Source organism: Lissotriton helveticus, chromosome 6 (assembly GCF_964261635.1).
Source record: "Lissotriton helveticus chromosome 6, aLisHel1.1, whole genome shotgun sequence".
Taxonomy (NCBI): Eukaryota; Metazoa; Chordata; class Amphibia; order Caudata; family Salamandridae; genus Lissotriton; species Lissotriton helveticus.
In genome coordinates, this window is record NC_136067.1 from 2,053,439,908 (window position 1) to 2,053,460,938 (window position 21,031).

At 46.4% G+C, this 21,031-nt stretch overlaps 1 protein-coding gene across 1 annotated transcript in view; it reads right to left on the bottom strand.

Annotated features, from left to right (window-relative positions):
• Positions 1-21,031, bottom strand: part of IFT172 (intraflagellar transport 172) — a 1,142,656-nt gene that overhangs the window by 511,326 nt on the left and 610,299 nt on the right. The window contains exon 31 of the mRNA XM_078650113.1: positions 16,420-16,513. Within this exon, the coding sequence (XP_078506239.1) occupies positions 16,420-16,513 (94 nt within the window). The remainder of the gene's footprint in view (positions 1-16,419; positions 16,514-21,031) is intronic.

Here is a 21,031-nt window from a genome sequence, read left to right on the forward strand (position 1 = left end):
TCAAACGAAGGAGCAAAATAAAAAAAATCTACTGTAGGGCCAGCACCTTCTGATTGATTGAGTGTCATGGCCAGGGGGGTAGACTTGAAGGGGAGGGAGTAACCCCTCCGGACGAGTTGCAGCACCCACTTGTCGGAAGTGACAGAACGCCTTTGGGTAAGGTGATAGCGAATGCTGCCACCCACAGGCGTGGGGTGCACCCCGAAGCTCAGACTAGGAAGGCTTCGAGGCGAAGGCTTCGAGGCGGATGCTGCGGGAGCGGAGGTGGACTGACCCGCACGCTGGCCCCCTGTGCCGCCACGGCGGCCTCCACATCCACAGCCACGCTGAGTTTGGTTCTGCGCAGGCTTCCGACTGAACGAGCGGGCAGGGGCGCCCCTTCCATGGCCACGAAAGGAATGAAAGGTAGACATGGCCAGGCGCGTGGTGGAGAGACCCAAGGACTTGGCCTGACAGTCCTTAAAACGCTCCAGCGCATTGTCGGTTTATCGCCAAACAGGCAAGTGCCATCAAAGGGTATGTCCATGAGCGAGCTCTGGACATCTGGAGAGAACCCTGTAGATCCCAACCAGGCGTGGCGATGCAGCACCAGAGTCGTAGAAATCGCCCTACCTAGTGAGTCCGCAGTGTCCAAACTACACCGAATGGAGAACTTAGCCGCATCTTTACCTTTAGCAACAGCTTGGGACAGCACAGCTTGGACCTACTCAGGACACTGAGGCAACACCTGTGCAACTGTATCCCACACCGCGTGGGAATACGGCCCAGTAGACATGCAGTGTTCACCGACCGCAGCCCTAAGCTGGCCGGAGAGAACAACCGCTTGCCAAACTGCTCCAGCTTCTTAGAGTCCTTACCCGGCTGAGCCGTGGGAAAGGCACTCAGGGACGTTGAAGCTTGGATGACCAGGCTCTCGGGCGTAGGATGAGTGGTCAGAAAGGTAGGGTCACCCGGCGCTGGGCGATGATGCCTGGCGACGTTCTTGGCCACAGGGGCCCCCGTGACTGGCTGCGACCAAGTGCCCAGTAAGACGTCAGAGAGGGCATCATTAAAGGGCAGCAGGGGCTCCGAAGAAGTGGACGCCGTCTGGAGCACCTCAGTGAGGAAAATAGTTTTTAGGGTCACCGTTGGGAGATCAAGGTTGAGGACCTCTGCTGCCCGACAAAGCACCACCATGTATGAGGTGCCCTCCTGCATAGTAGGCAGGGGAGAGGCAAACCCCGGGTCAGAGGAGACATCGAGTCCGCCAGCCTTCTCCAACTCGTCTGCCCAGTCCTGCTCAGAGTCACACTGACGAGGCCGAACCGGCACCGTGTCCCAATGCGGATCCCAGGCAGGGACAAAAGTGTCCTGGAATCTGGGCAGGTGCGGAACAAATGGCACCCACTGTGGCGCCGCAGGCTGAGCCGAGGGTGGTGCAGGGGCCGGAGCTGGCAGCGTGGGACCTTGTGGCGCCTAGGCCGGAGCCAGAGGCGCAGGATCCTGTGGGGCCAGAGCCGCCGACGGCTCGACAGGATCCTGACACGGGACCGTGGGGCCCAAAGGTGCTCTCGCAGGAGCCCGAGGCCTAAACATGCGGTCCTTGGTAGCAAGAAATTCTTGCACCTGTGCGGGAGTCGCTGACAAACCCGGATAAGGTGGGTAGGCCGCGGGACTCCTGGGCTCCAAAGGAGCCGCAGGGGCAGAACTCCTGTCCCCTTCGTCCGCATCCGGGGACCTGACGGGGGGATGTCGGAGAGCAACAACACTATTTCAACTTCTTTTTGTGCCATCTCTTACCCAAATGCGAGGGTGAAGACCTGGAGCCCGAGGAGCGATGATGGTGGCCCCGCGAGCGTTCTCTGGAGTGGCCCCTGGATCGTGAGCGGCGCTGGGACGTGTGGTTTACCTCAAGCAGCTTCCGGCGCCGCTCCCTCAAGGCCTTCGAGGCCATGGCCAGACAGTCCATACAGGACCAAGAGTCGTGGTCGCACTCCAGGTAGTAGAGGCAGATGTCGTGGGGGTCCGCCACCGACATATTGCGACGGCAGGACCCACAAGACTTAAAACCTGGCATCCCTACGTGCACCAGACTAGACTGACAGGAGACAAAAAGTCTCAAAAAGATAGTCAAACAGTGACTAAGGTACGTGCTCTAGCCTGATATACGCTTACTGGCTTGGAAAAAGAAAACGGACGTCAGCGCGCATGGGTGGCGCCTAAGTTGTCTCCGTGACGTCATCTCGGCGCATACGACGCCAACGACAGACACTGAGTTGCATGACGCCACCTACTGACGTGCAGAGGTACTGCTAGCGAAAACTTTTCGGATCCAATCTGACGCCTGGGGATATTCTAAGTTAAGGAATCTATCACTAACGCTTTCAGATTCTATGTATCGAAATGGCAGATGCACTTACAACAAGGGAGAATCTAATTTGAAGGTTGTAGGAGTGTCCTGCTCATACAGGGGAACCCTCCCACTCTTAACTAAGCACCCTGCCTTCAGGATAGAAAGGCCTGCCTTAGGGGTGACTTATAGGTTTCAAGTGTAGTGACCTCAGATATAAGGAAACTTATATCTGTCGTAAGTGGTGCTAGCACCAGCTTACACAGGCTGCAATGGCAGGCCAGTAGTCACACTTTGAGGGGTCTCTCATGGGTGGTATAATACATGCTGCAGCCCATGGGAGAGCCCTGGTGTATCTGTGCCCTGTGTACCATATACTAGCGACTTACAAGGGTATCCCAGTAGGCAATCTAAAGTGTACCTAAGTACTCACCATGTCCAACTTAGGGAAGAGTAGAGCGAACAAAAAGGGTTTGGCTTAAGTGCAGCATGGCCGCGCCACAATTGAAATAAACAAAACAAAATGCCAGAACTGCACTATTATTTTTCTCATTTAGAAGGGACAATGAATAAAACAGTTGTCCTTTCAGAAACCACTATTTCAGTTTGGAATAAATCTTAGAAGTTTTTCTTTATTTTTATCATATGAATTTTTCTTTTATTTGTAAACCATTTATACAATTTTATAGAAACATCAACAGATAGGTCTAAATTACTGAATTTTTTATTTTTATTATGGAGCACCTTTTTTTTGGATAAGAAATCACACTCATACTCTAAAAGCTACTATATATACACAACATTTCCACCGTGATAGAGTCATACACCTGTAATCCTATTTCAACCATCCATCCATAGTCTCATCATACATACATAGAAATACACCCCACCGGGAAATTTTTATTTTTCTATTTATGGTGCGGCGCTATAATTTTTTTGTTCAATAGAGGCTCCATAATAAAAATAAAAAATGCAGTAATTTAGACATATCTGTTGATGTTTCTATAAAATTGTATAAATGGTTTACAAATAAAAGAAAAATTCATATGATAAAAATAAAGAAAAACTTGTAAGATTTATTCCAAACTGAAATACTGGTTACTAAAAGGACAACTGTTTTATTCATTGTCCCTTCTAAATAAGGAAATAATAGTGCAGTACTGGCATTTTGTTTTGTTTATTTCAACTTAGGGAAGAAGCACAGAGACTGGGGTCCTGATTAGCAGGATCCCAATCAGACTAGTCAGAAATAGCATAAACATCAGGCAAAAAGTGGGAGTGGCTTCATCAACAAGAGAGTAAGGGCCAAAGGGAAAACACTCTCATGCCCCTCATAAATCCATATACCAAACAACAAGAGAGTGTTAAAAAGAGTAACAAATACAATAAATAAACAGATTCCAGGTCAGGACGCTATTAAATCCCAGAAAAAGCAGTTATATGCAGTAGGAAAAATAGAGTGCACGTGCTCAAAAGTCTAGCTAGAAGAACCCTCAGGCTCCAATAGAACATTGGAAGCCAGTTGTCATCATTGGGTCCTTTTTCATAGCTAGAGAAAATAAGAGTGAATTAAAAAGAGTGTGGACCACTCCTCAAAATTACTTTAATAAGAGGGTGGCTCTAACTCCCTTAAAAACAGTGAGTGAAAAATATAATTAATTTTTCTGGACTAAAAGAAGGTTTATACAATGAACCCTTCAGTCCAATTCAACAAGTGAATGAAAAGAAATAATAAAAAGGTACGGTCAACATGTTTCTGCTTTAGGAGCGGTAATTCAGCTCAGCATTCTTCAGGACCTACAAATACACTATTCAACTGCTCAGTTGCCAGAGCACGCTAAAGCGCTCGGACCTGAGCAGTGGACATGTGGAACCATACGACCTGTAGTTGTCGAAGCTCCTTTTAGGAAAATTCTTCCTTGAGATCATTAACCTCCTTGTTGTAGGGGAAACAATCAGAATCTACAGGGATGAAATAAACACAATAACGTGACCACAATGCGAACTCTTAGGAGCATACATCCACACAAGTAGATTTTTTAATACGTGCACAACTATACTGAATTCAACTCAAATTGGTTGAAGAAGTTAGTATTCCCTTAGTAAATTAACTAGAGGAAGAACGAAAAAAAGGTGATACGGCTGTTTGTATTTCAAACCCCTTTATATCATCAGGCAATATGTATCAACTGCCTACACAAAGTCAGTAAAAACATTGAAAGCATAAAGAGCAGTGCTTATTTCAACCTGTTTTTGGGAAAAGTTAGAAGGTACCCATGCAAGGAGTGTACATAGCGCAAAAACACTCAAAAGAGGGAGCAGTCTATCCGACACTCACATTGTTTTGTCAGGTGTAATGCCCCATGGGCGTAGCGGCAGAGGGAAATCTTCACGTTTGGTCTCTTGAGTGGAGTTGAGCCAAAGGGAAGAAAAACAGGACTGGATGAGTAAAAAAGACCTTCCGGTCCAGTTAAGTTATAAGCGTTTTAACTATCAAGGGACTTACTTGTCTCCAAATGGCTCCCCGCTTCAACACCTAAAAGCGACCACATCCGCCGCCCGAATTGGTAAACGCGGAAGTGGAGACGCGATTAAAGTAAGCGTGGAAGACGTATGAAGCGTCAGGGGCGGTTCTCTAGATCACGTGTCTGACGTGACTTTCTTAAAGGCGTCCTGTTTATTTACAGACACGTTATGAAGCAAATGAAGTATTGTCATGTGTATTGTCTGATTACAATCTCTGCCCGGGATCGCGCAGATGATTGTATGGCTACCTGCGGGGTGTTGACACATCCATATGAGGTATTCCATTCATAATACTGTACATGTGTTAGCATTTGCTTCATAACGTGTCTGTAAATAAACAGGACGCCTTTAAGAAAGTCACGTCAGACACGTGATCTAGAGAACCGCCCCTGACGCTTCATACGTCTTCCACGCTTACTTTAATCGCGTCTCCACTTCCGCGTTTACCAATTCGGGCGGCGGATGTGGTCGCTTTTAGGTGTTGAAGCGGGGAGCCGTTTGGAGACAAGTAAGTCCCTTGATAGTTAAAACGCTTATAACTTAACTGGACCGGAAGGTCTTTTTTACTCATCCAGTCCTGTTTTTCTTCCCTTTGGCTCAACTCCACTCAAGAGACCAAACGTGAAGATTTCCCTCTGCCGCTACGCCCATGGGGCATTACACCTGACAAAACAATGTGAGTGTCGGATAGACTGCTCCCTCTTTTGAGTGTTTTTGCGCTATGTACACTCCTTGCATGGGTACCTTCTAACTTTTCCCAAAAACAGGTTGAAATAAGCACTGCTCTTTATGCTTTCAATGTTTTTACTGACTTTGTGTAGGCAGTTGATAATTTAATTTAATTGTGGGTTTATATAGCGCTAGGAATCGACTCCCGGAGGAGTATCTCCACGCTTCGACCGCTGGGGAACCCGTCCTGGCTCACCCTGAGAGATGGTCCCAGATGGGTATCTCTAAGGTGCGACCAAGCATCCCCGGCGATCTGGGGGGCCGTTGTGAAGATGAGGCAAGCTGATGCCCAGAGTTGCCGCGTGTGGTCTCTGACTAGAGTAGGCACCAAGGCGAGAATTATCGAGTCCGCTGACCCTGGTCCACGACCCTGCCGCGTCGGGAATCGAACCCTGGTCCCGGGCCGTTCTCTGCTTACGGGTCTGCCGCCTATAACCAGTGAGCCACACTTCTCCACATATTGCCTGATGATATAAAGGGGTTTGAAATACAAACAGCCGTATCACCTTTTTTTCGTTCTTCCTCTAGTTAATTTACTAAGGGAATACTAACTTCTTCAACCAATTTGAGTTGAATTCAGTATAGTTGTGCACGTATTAAAAAATCTACTTGTGTGGATGTATGCTCCTAAGAGTTCGCATTGTGGTCACGTTATTGTGTTTATTTCATCCCTGTAGATTCTGATTGTTTCCCCTACAACAAGGAGGTTAATGATCTCAAGGAAGAATTTTCCTAAAAGGAGCTTCGACAACTACAGGTCGTATGGTTCCACATGTCCACTGCTCAGGTCCGAGCGCTTTAGCGTGCTCTGGCAACTGAGCAGTTGAATAGTGTATTTGTAGGTCCTGAAGAATGCTGAGCTGAATTACCGCTCCTAAAGCAGAAACATGTTGACCGTACCTTTTTATTATTTCTTTTCATTCACTTGTTGAATTGGACTGAAGGGTTCATTGTATAAACCTTCTTTTAGTCCAGAAAAATTAATTATATTTTTCACTCACTGTTTTTAAGGGAGTTAGAGCCACCCTCTTATTAAAGTAATTTTGAGGAGTGGTCCACACTCTTTTTAATTCACTCTTATTTTCTCTAGCTATGAAAAAGGACCCAATGATGACAACTGGCTTCCAATGTTCTATTGGAGCCTGAGGGTTCTTCTAGCTAGACTTTTGAGCACGTGCACTCTATTTTTCCTACTGCATATAACTGCTTTTTCTGGGATTTAATAGCGTCCTGACCTGGAATCTGTTTATTTATTGTATTTGTTACTCTTTTTAACACTCTCTTGTTGTTTGGTAAAAAGTGGGAGTGACCATGAAAGCAGATGCTACTTTTCTGCAACCTGTATCAGCCTTCGGTTTAGGAATGGTAGGAAGGCTTTCAATGCAAACAAATGGCTCACAGCTCCAAAGCACTGATGTGGGGTTGGGTTTCAACTGAAGACCAGAGCCCCCTGATTTCCAAATCTCTCAGAAGACCTCCCCAAATCAGCAATAACACTTCTATCTAAACCATACGCTCTGAGTGGGAAAGAGGGGTCTGCTGCTAGTTAGATTGTGGATGAGCAGCTCCCCTACTGATCCTGTGCAGTCTCCTTGAAACCTGGATGACATGAGACATGTTTCCTTGGTGTTGAGAACACTGAGACTTCAGATCCCACTGCACAGCCTGCACATGCCTCCTGGTGAAGTGGAGAAGCAAGATGCATAAGTTGAACAGGCCAAGAAGTCTCAGAGGCTGAAACATTGGGATCATACCCTGAATGTCATGGACTCATTACGAAAAAGGAAAGCCCTGCACTGCATAGGGTCCAGAACAGCTACTATAAATAGGAGCCCTGTGTGAAGGAGTCAGGTATGATTTTGGCTTGTTGATCGAGATCCCCAAGTTTTTCAGGAAGTTTGTCATTGTCTGCTGGTGGTCTATGACTGACTGTGGCGAGCCTACCTTAAACAGACAGTCATCGAGGTTGGGTAAAACTAGTATCCCCAACCTCTGAATATTGGCAGTGACCACCGCCATCAATTTCGTGAACACCTGAGGGGTGCTGGTAAAGCCAAACGAGAGTACAGCAGTTAAAATGCTTCTGCCCAGCCTTGCACCGCAGGTAACATCTATGGGGCAGATTAAAGTACTGCAGGTCAAGGTCGCCCATCCAGAGCAGAAAGAACAAGTCAGTGCAAGCCTTATGAATTTGTCCTTCTGATAGAAGGCATTCAGAGGGTGAAGATCTAAACTTGGAAAAAGTCTTACACCCTTCTTCGGCAAAAAAAGATACCAGAAGTTACAACTCATCTCTATTTCTGAGGCTGGGACCCTCTTGATGGCCTCTTTGGCCAGCAGAGCCTGCACCTCTTGTTGCAAGATAGATGGGTGCTCCGTTGAAAGAAGCTTTGATGAAGGCAGAAGCTGGGGTAGGTTGGAAAGAAACAGGAGGACAATGGAGTACCCATTAGTCAGCTGGGATGGACAGCCACTCTGGGAGAAAATGTATGATCCTGCCTCCCACACAGTGGTGAGCAGCACTATGAGCAAAGTAAAGCGGCTTGTGGGCTGATACCACAGGTAAGAGCTACTGTGAAGAAAGGTGTCCCTGGTGACCAGCACTATTTCTGCTGGGTCTGCGTCTGCAGCTTCTAAAGGACTGGGGTGACTGTTGCAGTGGCTGGGGGAGGGTGTGTGGGGTTTCTGGATTAGCCTCAGAAGGGTCAAAACTGATGAGGACACTATCTGGTAGAGGGTTGAAAGCGTCAAGGAATGTACCATGTCTCTACTTTCCTTTTATCATACGAGGGCACCCATTACAGATCATATCCATAAGGGATGCTTCATACCTCCAAAAAGGCCTGTGGCTCTCATTAATGTATGGCGATGCAGCACCACACTAGTGCCCACTTCTCACCCCAAGAAACCAGTAGCATCCAAACTAGTCAACATTACACATTATGCTGTATCCTGGCCATTTTAAACGGGTTGAGCAAAGGAGGCCCAAAACCGCTCCGGGACCACCAGAAAGATCCCGCTGGCCATGTCCAAGAGGGCTTTGATATTACCGCCTAATCAGAAGAACACATTCACCGACCTCAATGCCAAGCTGACTAAAGATCGCATTTGCTTTCCAAATGACTCAATCCATTTCATTCCCCTTTGTGGATGAGTTGTGTTGTGAGGAATGCATTTGAATTCACTTTGCTGGTGAAAGTCTGGACTACCAACCTTTCAGGACTACAATGCTGCGTATGAAAATTCGGGTTACTGAGTGCCAGTCTGTGGTGTCTGGGCACCTGTCTGTTCACGGTTGGGCAAGAGCAAGGCTGAGCCTAAGTGCCTATATGAGTGTCAGTCAGGGCTTCATTAAATGGAAGTAAGGATCCAGATTAAGCGGGCCCAGGATGCAAACCCTCAGTAAGGACATTTGTCTTGACTTCAACAGAAGGCCGCAGTAAGTCCAGGACCTCAGCCGCTCGTCTAATCATTATGGCAAATTAAGCACTCTCTTCCATTGGGGGGGTGCAAGGGGCGAAAACAAACCTATATCAGGGGAAGAATCAAACACACTGGCCTTCACATAGAAATTGTCATCATCGTAAAGGGAAGGGGTAAATCATCCCCATCATTACTATTGTCATTGTCAGGTGGTAGCAACCTCTGGCGAAAAAGTGATTGAGCGTCTGAGTACTGCTCCGCGGTAGTGGAAATGTGTTATCTGAGCCAGACTGTAGAGGGACCAGGTGAGCTGCAGCAGTCGAAGCGCAACATTGGTAGGGGTTGGGATGGATTCAGCTCAGGATAGGACATCGGAGCCGGCAACGGATGCCCCACCAGCGTTGGCGAAGTCAGTATTGGCATCGACGAAAGAGGGATTGGACCCAGGTCTTGGGGCTGGAATGGTAGTCAGTACCATAGATGGTGAGGAACCCAAGGTGGGTTCCAGGGGCTTATGTATCCCTGGTGTAACTTAATTGGAGGCCCCTGTGGAACATTGGTGCCTGAAAGCACACCAAAGGGAGCCAGAAGAGTACCAAAAATATGCAGCATGGCCTCCTTAAAGGACTCGACCTGCTGCAGAGCCGGGAGCGAGATCGATTTTCACCTTGATGCCCTCCCGACTTCTTTTTGGATAGAGAGTGGCAAGATGGGGTAAAGACCCACTTCCACTTCTTTTGCTTCATCTTCAGCTTGGACTTCAACTTACCGGATGACTTTGACCGCAAAGAAGACCTATAACGAGTACAAGACTGCACCTTCAATTTGGAGGAGGACTTCTTTTGATGTTTGTCAACATATAGGTTCGATTTACGTCCCAAATCACTGTCAAGTGCATGACTGCACATTCTTTGTAAGACTTTGAGCTATACTTCAAGACCAAACACCAATGGCACTCACGCAGGACCGTCACCAACATCTGTTGCTGACAATCTGCATGGTTTGAACTCTGTAGTCTTCAGTGGGGACATCAATCTTTTGAACTATTGAAAAATAATCTGAAAGAATTTGTCAAATGACAAAAAAGGGAGCGGAGCTCGCAATCTGCATTAGAAGGTGCGGAAAGAAAAGAGCTGATGTTGGCGCGTAGGTTTGCTGCCTATATGTAGCTCTGCTGCACCACTGCTGGGGCAGAAAGAGACCAACGCGGGGCAGAATGAGGCCAACGCAGAGCCGCACGTGCCACCTAGCAGCTTGTGGGAACAGAACTGTGAAAACATCCGGATCCAGGCTGAGGAACCAGTGGTTTAAAGTATTCATCAGAATTTTGTCTTTATCAGGTGCAATCCTGAATTTCCCCTTTGTAGCAAGAACTGCTGGGCAAGCAGGAACACGAAATGTGAACAGGCATATATCAGTTTGCTTTTACTTAATGCCTTGACCGAATCTCAGAAGGTTTCATCAAAAGCATGCACCACTTATAACATAAGATAACCTCAGATAGTGCTGCAGGAGCTCTTGAATCTAGACACTGGCTGCAGTAAAAGATACTTCAAAGACCTGGGCTGCTCTGCCTAGAAAGGTACCACATCCAATCTGCTCCTCAGTGGAGTATCTGGTTGCTGTCTGCATTTCCATCTCATTTTGATCTCTTGATTTCACAGCAAGCGCCTTCAAGTTAATGTTAGTCTCTTGTATACATACCTCTTATGTGCATGCGAGACACATGGTGGTGTTCTTTATACTCATACAGCCATCGTTCTGGTTTTGCTTTTTTGAAATAGAGGGGTGTCAGGAGAGTCTGGTTTGATCCTCTAGTGACAGAAGGGCTGTGCCTAATAATGCACACATCAAGTTATCATCTTTTGTTCAAAAGACAAGGCGAGGATTCCAAAAGACTGTATATGAGGCACAAGAAGGGGAAGGTAATTTCTGGCAGGAGGGAACATTGTATGCTCGCCCCTGTGGGGAAGAAGTCTGGAATGAGTCTTTGCTGCAGCTACAGCTAAAGCCTAGTGTGATTTTATGATGCATAATTACAGCATGGTGGAAATGTTTCTGGCTTTCCCACATCCAGAAAAAAACTGTGGAAAATCCTACCCATTCATAATCAGGAACAGCGGAATTCCCTTGGGTAACTATGCTCAGCCTGAGTCATAATGAACCCTTAGTGAATAAAGGATCTTAGTCATCTTAGACAGTGCCAAATTTGTAACAGCTTTTCGTAACTCAGGGAATGTAAACTTCATTCTAGAAAGCAAAAAGCGTAACATTAGGCACATTCATCTGAATGTCAATTGTGGCCAATAGCCTCTTCCAGTGTATTACGTGGATTCTCAATTCAAAGCTTCTGTCAGGTCATATGGGGTAGCTGAGTAAGGCATTATCTTTTGAATCTGGAGTTGGGCATGCTTCTGACCCACTGTTTCTGTTTGGAGGCATATTTTGGAAATTCCATCAAGAGAGCCTCTCCACATAAAATCGAAAAAGGTTTGTTGGATTATTTTACCATACCAAAAATCGGAACCAGGAAAACATATTTTGTGATCTTGAATATGCATGATTTGTAAGAAATGTATAATTAAATATGAAGCAACCCTAGGCATCCGAGCCAGGTTTGCCAGGGAACGTGTTGTAAGCAGTTAAAAAAATGTTTTTTAAACCTGGATGCGACAAAGTTGGTCTGAACGACGCAATCCCCTGGGCAACTCTCTAACGGGTACACAGGCTGTTACCAGAAGAGATTCAGCTCAACATCCTGTACCTGTGGATATAATGTATAGAGAGTTGGATACAATCTGGCTGGTAATATCGACTACTCAATGGGGGAATGTAAGGTTAAATGCATATGAAAAGGTGGGACAGATTACCCTCATGTCAGATTATTGACATATAGACTTTGTTGTCAACAAAGTTCTTATTATCAAAAAGATCTAAGGACCCACAACATTACCTTCATGTCAGATCACCTCACAGACATTTAAACTCTGTTGTTAATTACGTTTTTATGATCAAAAAGATCTAATAAGATATCCGACGGGCACAGGCCGCGGTGGATGCCATGGGTGCTAGGGATGAGCAGGCGGCACTCTTTCTGGCGGATATGGACCGAGCCTTTGACTCGGTGAGTTGGGCGTATTTGTTCGCACTGTTGGCTCGCCTCAACCTGGGGCCGGTCTTCTTGTCGTACGTTCGCCTCCTATACACCAACGTGACGGCCTCGGTCCGCGTGGCCGGAGCTACCTCTGGGCGCTTCCATATAGGTCGCGGTACCCGGCAGGGTTGCCCCCTGTCCCCGTTCGCCCTCGCCATGGAACCTTTGGCGTCGAGAGTGCGAGTAGATACCCGGTTGCGTGGCTTTGTTTGGAATGAAGACCTGGCGGATAGGATTGCGCTGTATGCTGATGACGTCCTCCTATTCTTGACTGATCTGCGGCAGTCGGGTCCCCGGGTTCTGGAGCTCATGCGGGAGTTCGGCGAGGTCTCGGGTCTCCATCTTAACGTGAATAAATCAACCCTGTGGGTGCTGGGTGGCGGAGCGGTTGCTGACCCTTGGGCGGCTGAGTTGCGAGTGGCGACGGATGGCCTGAAATATCTGGGCGTTTTTCTCTCAGAGTCGCGGGCCGTGGCCTGGGCGCGTGGCGTATTGCCGGTGTGGGAGAGGGTGCAGGCTGATGTTAAGACCTGGTCTAGAATGCCGCTCACTATTTTCGGAAGATCGGCCATCTTTAAGATGGTTGCGCTGCCGCGGCTCCTATACCAACTCCAGAATTTCCCTCATTCCATTGGCCTGGAGTGGTTCCGCCAGGTTAATTCAGCATTGGGCCGCTTCCTGTGGGATGGTGGTGCGGCCAGAGTGGCTCTGAAGACGTGCTTTTTATCCACTTACTGTGGTGGCTTGGCCACCTCGGACCTCCTCTCCTATTACCAAGCTTCACAATTACTTATCCTTAATGAATGGTGGTATTGTGATAGGAGTGATCCGGCTTATGCCCTAGAACGATTGCTCATGGGCGATCGCACGCTCCACACCATCCTCTATTCGGCGCGCCTACGCCGTGGGTTGCCATCAGTCACAAGAGTGGTCTTTGCGGTATGGAGGCAGTCATTGCGCCGAATGGGATGGTGGGGCAGACTGACGGCTGAGACGCCACTCTGGCATAATGGTCTGCTCCCGGAACTGGCGACCCTGACCGGATTTGAGGGTTGGGAGAACATTGGGATCACGCAGCTGGGCCAGGTCATGTCCGGCACCACTCTTAAGTCCTTCGAGGAGCTCCGTACAGAGTTCCAAATGCCTCAGTCCCAGTTCTTCCGCTACCTCCAGCTACGGCATGCCCTCGCCCCGAGCATCGCTGGCCTCGACTCTTTGCCGGAGTTCAGCCCTGTCGAGGCTAAAGTATTTATGGGGGACCTGGGGGACAAGAAGGTCTCTAGGATCTACCAGACACTTGTGATTCATTGCTCCTCCACCCTACACTCCCTTCGGGAGGCGTGGGAAGTAGACGTAGGCCCCCTTGATGAGGACGACTGGAGGGAGGCGCTGGAATCCCCGCGCGGAACCGCTATAGCTGTCCGGCTGCGGCTGATTCAATTTAAATACTTGCACCGCGCTTACTATACGCGTGAACGGTTGTGGAAGGCTGGCTTGATTGCTTCACCGGAGTGCCTGCGCTGTGGGGCGGTGCCTGGCTCCTTGTTGCATACGGTATGGTCATGTGGCCGGCTGACTGGGTTCTGGAGGGGTGTGCGGAGTTGCCTGGCTGAGGTCCTGGGCTGGGACCTTCCTCGTACCCATCGGCTGGGTCTGCTACATATTATGGAAGGGATTGGGGGCAATGTTTATAAACGTCATTTGTTGCTCTTGGGGTTGGTTGTGGCCAAGCGGGACCTGGCCCGGGCATGGAAGTCGGTGAGGGCTCCCCCCCTGTCTGCTTGGAGGGCTGGGCTGGATTATTTTATGGGTCTGGAGAGGCCGATCTTTGAAGCAAGAGGCTGCCCACGCAAGCACTACAAAATTTGGAGGCGTTGGGCTGACTATCGTGGCCTGTCCTTGGACCCCCCGGCGGAGCAGGAGGGAGACATTTGATCGCAGTGACATTTCTGGCCCGAAGCGGCGAGGCCCTGGAGGCATTACACATACTTTCTTTTTCAGTTGCGGCTATACACGTGTGGTAGGGGGGTTTGGGGGGGTATCTGGAGTGGGGGGGGGGGGTAGAGTTGTGGGTTGGGGTGGGTTGCTGGGGAGTTTCTATACTGAGCATATTCTGAGCCTGTTTTATCATTTTTCTGCTTATGGAACTGCTATATTGATATTGTTGTGGTGATCTTCGGGTGTGGAGACGCCACATTCTTGGTGCTCATTTGCTCAATAAAATTGGTTGTGAAAAAAAAAAAAGATCTAATAAGGATGCACAACATTACCATCATGTCAGATTACCCTATTGACATATAAATGCTGTGGTCAATAAAGTTTTAAGAAGGATACACAACATACACAGTGGAATATGTGGTGAGCTGGTCAAACTACATAAAGGTTAAATTCTGCCCAAAATCGTTCTCTTGCTGTAATTGGCCATTTTTTTTTTTAGAATTACAAGACATGGTGAACAGTTGACAGACAATAACATAAGTGCATCGGCGAGGGCATGGAAAACTATATCACCCATCATTCCCGCGTTCACGTGACACTAGCACATGATGTCGAGACGCGCTGCATAATACGTGGACACTTGATATGCATTACAGGTTGCAAGCATGCAAATATATATGCCTTTCTGCATCAGCCAAAATTCTCTTTCTCTATTGCAGAGAGCTGTTTAAATACACGCATGATAAATTAAATTGAAATGTGTTCGCGAGTGTATGAATACTACAATACCCAGCATCCCCGCGGTCACATGACACAACCACGTGTCGCACGTCATTCAGATGAGTTAAGAACACGAGAATAAATATGGCGTCGAGAGTTCGTCCGGTACCTCCCCAAGACGGCTTGGAAGACCGTCTGGAGTACCGACGGACAGGTAAGAGGGGGATACGATCACGGTATGAACGTTATATCTGTGCCTCTCTGTAACCGCACCATCGAAAAGCGTTAGAATAGCTTCTCTCTTAACGCTTTGCTCCTCTTGCGCATAAGGTTTAAACTAATTGTTTTTGAAGTTAACAACTTCAAGGTTGTAGTCGAGTGCTGAATGGATATCGAGGGGCATTGGGGGCAGATTGTCTAAACATCGCTTATTCAGTAGTTTGCCCAATATGTCCACATGGTTTATATGGAGAAATGTCAAGTTTGTTAGGACCTTTTTCATATATAAGAAATTCTTTCTGGACATAAGATTTCTTTTTGGACTAAATGTGATATATGATTTTGAGATCACAGGGGCCATTACGATACATCGGACTATGAGTGAAGACAGATGTCCTTTGTAACGTGCAGGGGAAGTGAGGGCTTTTAAATACACACAAGCACATCAGAGGGAACAGTGCATTTAACTTTCTGTTTGTTTTTTCTGATTTTTATAGAGTGGTGCTTCGTCTCGCTGAGATGCAGCCAGTTGAGGTGGGGTGTTACCCTCCTGTTAACTAGGTAAGCTGGGAGTGGAGGAACATCAATGAATATAGCTATACTTGATGGAAACGGATTTGAAATATTATAATAATTAGGACTTGGAGCCACATTGAGATGTAAATGGTTACGGACACTCGTTTTAGGTTTACCTTTCAAGACATGCTAACCACCTAGTCTGTATATGATTGTATATGTCTATTACAGTGGCAAAACAGCCCGATTGCAGAGGAATTCACTATACACCTAGGATTGCAGGTGATATGGCTATTCGTTTTCCACTTTGATTATCCACGTCACACATTGCAGTAGCAATTCACTGAGGTCCTGAGGAAGGCAGAGGATAAAAGTGTCCGCTTTTACTGCTGAAACATGTCGACCTATCTATTATCTGGGCATGTATTTGTTAAAAACTGCATTTTTTGCACTGTTTTTAATCTTGGGCATTTGAGCGATAATAATAAACAAAGGGTTTCTCTCATTTACCCAATTTTAAGTCACTCTTCACATACACTTTCGCACTGCAATATAATTTGTACACCCATCCAAGAACACAACTAGTTGACTAGTGACTCATAATTAGGTGGGGGACATTACAACCAGGTCCCGTGGCTCACCTTTTATGTTTCACGATGGAAACACCAAGAAGAAAGCCCAGATGATGACCAGGGCGATATCGAGTGGCGACTGATGGGTATCTTCATTCATGAGGGGTTTCATTTTCATTTTCTTAATAACCTATACTCTTGACTAAGGAGACTAGGTAGTTGCATTTCTGAGGTGTAACTCTTATCAGACCCGTGGACACTTGTGTTGTAACGTAAGCAGTTAGACCACATACCTCATCCTCAAGGAACATGGCATATTTCAGGTGTATCTCTGGCATCTTCTGCTTCAAAGACAACCGGCACAGCTCAAAAGCAAAGTCAAAGGACCTAAAAAAGGAAGATTGATTAGAATAGTTTACTTTACTGATTTTTAGAATATGTAGGTCCAAAGGAAATGCATTACCGTCTGGTTTCTTGATCACGTTTTGCAACAACTAATGCAATGATAACCCACCAGAAGAAACAATTCTTATAACACAGTTACAACACAACAATATTACGCATCAATGTTTCAGTTGACACTCAAATCTTCCTACACATATTTTATATTTCCAAACAACCTGAGGAGTGACGGCTTAAAAGCCTTTGCATTTAATATATGGATGTGCGGTAGTACTGACACTCTGAATGATTAATCTGATGATACCAGAAGAGACGCACAATTGAATATGTGGAAATAGTGTCTCCACTGATAGAATTTCCTAGCTTTTTCCCTAAACACTACAGGGGCTAAGAAAGAAGATCACTGGGCAGACAGCAATGAAGAATCTACAGGGAGAAAAGAGTACACATTTGGAACACTGATTCCCAAACCATCTAACATTTTATTCTCACACATACTTTCTTCCTGTAGCTTTCTGGTTTGTTCTAAGTGTCTCTCGGCAGTCCCTGTAAATATGGACAGATAGACCAAAGCAGTTTAGAAGTAAATGTTCTTTCAATTAAAGAACAGTTGCAGAAGAAAACAACACACCTTAACTATAGCATAAAAATTAAACAAGATTGCTCTTTAGAAATGTGCGGAGAAGCCCGCTTTGGTGCCACACAAACTGCATTGCTACTCCTCTACGAAGCACAGCAGTGGTGGCTTTACCACCGCTATAGCCAACTACTGTAGCATCGGAAATGAGTTTTATGCCACTGGATGCATAGCTCTTTCAAGAGACAGTGCACCTGGATAGAACTGTTAAATCCTTTGCGGTTTCTGGCAACACACAGAAATAAGTAGTCTGTTTTTCTGACATTATGTTTCCTATTGAAAAGACAGCTACGGAGGTACGTAATTAGGTCTTACACTAACCAAAACCTTTTGCTTTTACAAAACAAATATGTATAAATACAAACATAAGTAAAGACATAGAGATATTTTCAGTTAGCCCTCTTTATCCATTGGTCTGGTGTGGTGTAATTCCAGTTCTACTTCCACCCACCACAGTAAACAGCAGAGGGCAGTGGGTCAGCCCACTTCAGCCAGTGGCTGCTCTCATTGTGACATTATGTTCCCCTGTGCACAATGTGGTCATCCCCACAATAAGTAGTGCTCGTCAGTGCCAAGGCTCAACAAACAATGTTTCCTTTCTTAATACTTTTTCAGCTTCCAAGGAAGAACCTACACCCTGACTCTCTGCCGTCCTGCGTGTAGCTGCCAGCATGCATCAAATACACAGGAATATTTCAGCTGAGCACTCCCTAAGATCTCGCTGTTCTTTAGTGTGTATTATTTTGCAGGTATACATAACTTCCCCCTTCATGTGTGAGATAACAAAGTTCATCATGGAATTACATGCTTCACCCTTCGTGTCTAGACAAAAGCTTTTCAAGGCGGCATGCTGCCTCACAAACCTGGCATCTTGCTAATTGGAGGATACAACAGTTCTCAGCTGGGGCTGGCAATTCTGCCTTTATGAAGCCTCCAAATGTTTCTTTCATGTTGGGAGCCAGAATAAGTCAATGTGTACTGTAGAGAAGGTCACACTAAGTGATTCCTGATCCTGATCCAGAATGAGACTCACTGTGCCTCAAATAGTACTGCTCCACAATCAACTAGTTTCAGTAAATAAATGCAAAGATTTACATACCAGCTATTATTTTTAAATGTACTTAGTCATTCAATGCTCAATCATTCATTTGTGAATTTATTCAGAATTCTTCATATTCCATGCTTGTAATTGTTTATGCCTGGAAAATGTATTTAAAGTCCCTTAATTTTGAGTGGGTGTTATTGTTGGCACATGCAGGCGTACATGGCCTCAAACTAGGTGTGGAGATTTTTTTCTTACAGGCCTCTCATTCAGCATTAAATGAGCCCCGCTCACTCAAGAGGGCCTGGGGAGGGATTCATCCCTTAATAATAATAATAATAATAATACTGACATTTGTAAAGCGCGAACAGCTACCTCACAAGGAGGTGTCCTGGCGCTAAGTGAGCAACTCTTGTTAGGCAGGAAAAACAAAAAAAGGAGGGAGAGTGCTTATCTTTTCTGGGCAAAAAGCCAAGTCTTTAGTAGCTTCTTGAAACAGGATTCAGTCGTGGAAGCTTGGATGGTGGCCGGCAGGGTATTCCAAAGTATTGCCGTACTAACAGAAAAGGACCTGCCACCGAGTCTAGCTCTTCTGGCGCGAGGGACGAGGAGCTGAAGCCGAGCGTTAGAATGCAGGTGCCTCTCCTGGTGATACCTGGAGAGTCTAAGTTTTAAGTAATCAGGACAGGACCCCTTAAGTGCTCTGAACGCCAAGGTTAGAGCTTTGAACTTTATTCTACTAGCCACAGGGAGCCAATGCAGGTCGTGTAGATGCGGAGAGACATGCTGTCTAAAAGGGATGTGTTTTAGCAGTCTCGCAGCCGCATTCTGCACGATCTGTAGGCGGTGTACCAAATATTTGGGTAGGCCAAGATATAGGCCATTCGGGTAGTCCAATCTGGATGTAACTGTTGCATGGACTACCATTTTTCGGCAGTCTGCTGGCAAAAGCGCAAGGAACTTTCGAAGGTTCCGAAGTTTGAAAAGACAGCCAGTTGTGACCTGTTGTATGTGTGCCGAAAAGGAGAGACCCTCGTCCCATCTTACCCCTAAGTTCTTCGCATAGGTGCTAGGAGAAGGGGGGGGACCCATTTCAGGAGGCCACCACAGGTCAGAGGGAGGGCGATAGTGTTTGCCAAAAAAGACAACCTCCGTTTTGCCAGCGTTCAGTTTTAATTTATTGGTATTCATCCAGCTGGAGATATCCCGAAGACAACCCCTCAATTTGCTGAAGACTGCCTCAGATACGTCAGAAAAGGGGAAGACTAATTGCGTATCATCTGCATACGAAATCGCCTTCACTCCCCATTTTGAGATCAAGGTAAAGAGTGGGGCTAAGTAAACATTAAAAAGTAATGGGCTGAGAGCTGACCCCTGAGGGACGCCACACTTGAGGTGTTTAGGTTTTGAGGTGAAGGTGCCCAGCGCTACTTTCTGGGAGCGATCTGTAAGATAGGATTGTAGCCAGCCCAATGCTTTGTCTTTCAGACCTATATCCTTCAGCCGTGAGATCAATCTGTCGTGATCCACCGTATCAAATGCGGCTGATAGATCCAGGAGTACCAGCATGGCTGATGTTCCTGAATCTAGAGACCACCTAATCGACTCAGCCACCTCAAAGAGGGCAGTCTCTGTGCTAAATCCCGATCTGAAACCTGAATGAGTTTCATGCAGAATCTCATTGTCCTCGATAAATCTGTTCACTTGACGTTGTATCAATTTTTCGAGCATTTTGCCAGGGGCTGCTAGAAGGGAGATTGGGCGGAGATTACTTAGATCATCCGGGGCGCCGTTTGGCTTCTTTTTCAGGGGAAGGAGAGTGGCGTGTTTCCAACAATCAGGAAATATGCCTGATGCAATGGACGTGTTCCAGATGTGTAAGAGCGGTAGAGCAATCGCCTCCGACATCATTGACCAAAGCTTAGGCGGGCAGGGGTCGTCAGGGGCCCCTGCTTTGCATTTTTGTATTTCCATCAGGGCCTCGGCAAAGGAAATGGGGTAAAATTGGGCTAGGGAGGGGGAGGGCAGCGCTATTTCAGTCATATCCGTCAATACTGTGGGCTCGGGGCTAATGAAGGAGGCATAAACCTTCTCAAATTTTTTATCAAAAAAATCTGAGATATCCTCACAGAGTTTCTCCGATGGAGTGACTTCAGTCTCAATAGATGAGGGCTTAAAAAAAGATTGAACAATCATGAAGACTTCTTTGCTGGATTGCTCCGCTTGCTGAATGGAAGACGCAAAAAATAGCTTTTTTGCTTTCCTTATAGCTTGGTGGAGACCACGGAGGGCTTCTTTATAAAGAGTTTTTGCTGAGTTGCAGTAGTTTGCCCGCCATAGTCGCTCAAGCCTTTTACAGTTGCTTTTTTTTCCCTCAGCTCAGTGGAGAACCAAGGGGCGGAGGGAGATTCCCTCCGTGATATAGCAACTGTTGCCGGGGCTATGATATCCACCGTTTTACCTATCCAGCCTTAAACATTTCCTTAAAAATATGTTAATAATTAATAGTACATCAACTATTTCAGCGTCTCACACAGGACCCAAGAGCATTTGTTTTCTACAGCAGCAAATTACATCTGTACCTAGAAGAACATTGTGCTCCTACTTTAGGTCTGGGGTGAGGTGGGGGGTGCATGCAGTGCTTGGAAGCAGCCTACAATCCTCCAGCTAACAGTAAGTTACTACTTCCAACATGCCTAGTGCAAATATGATTTAACTTTTTAAAACATGTTTTATTTTATTGCGATGTGTTGATCTGTTTTTAAGTCATTTGCCTCATTTTGATCACATGTAATTATCTACACACACACACACACTCATTCAT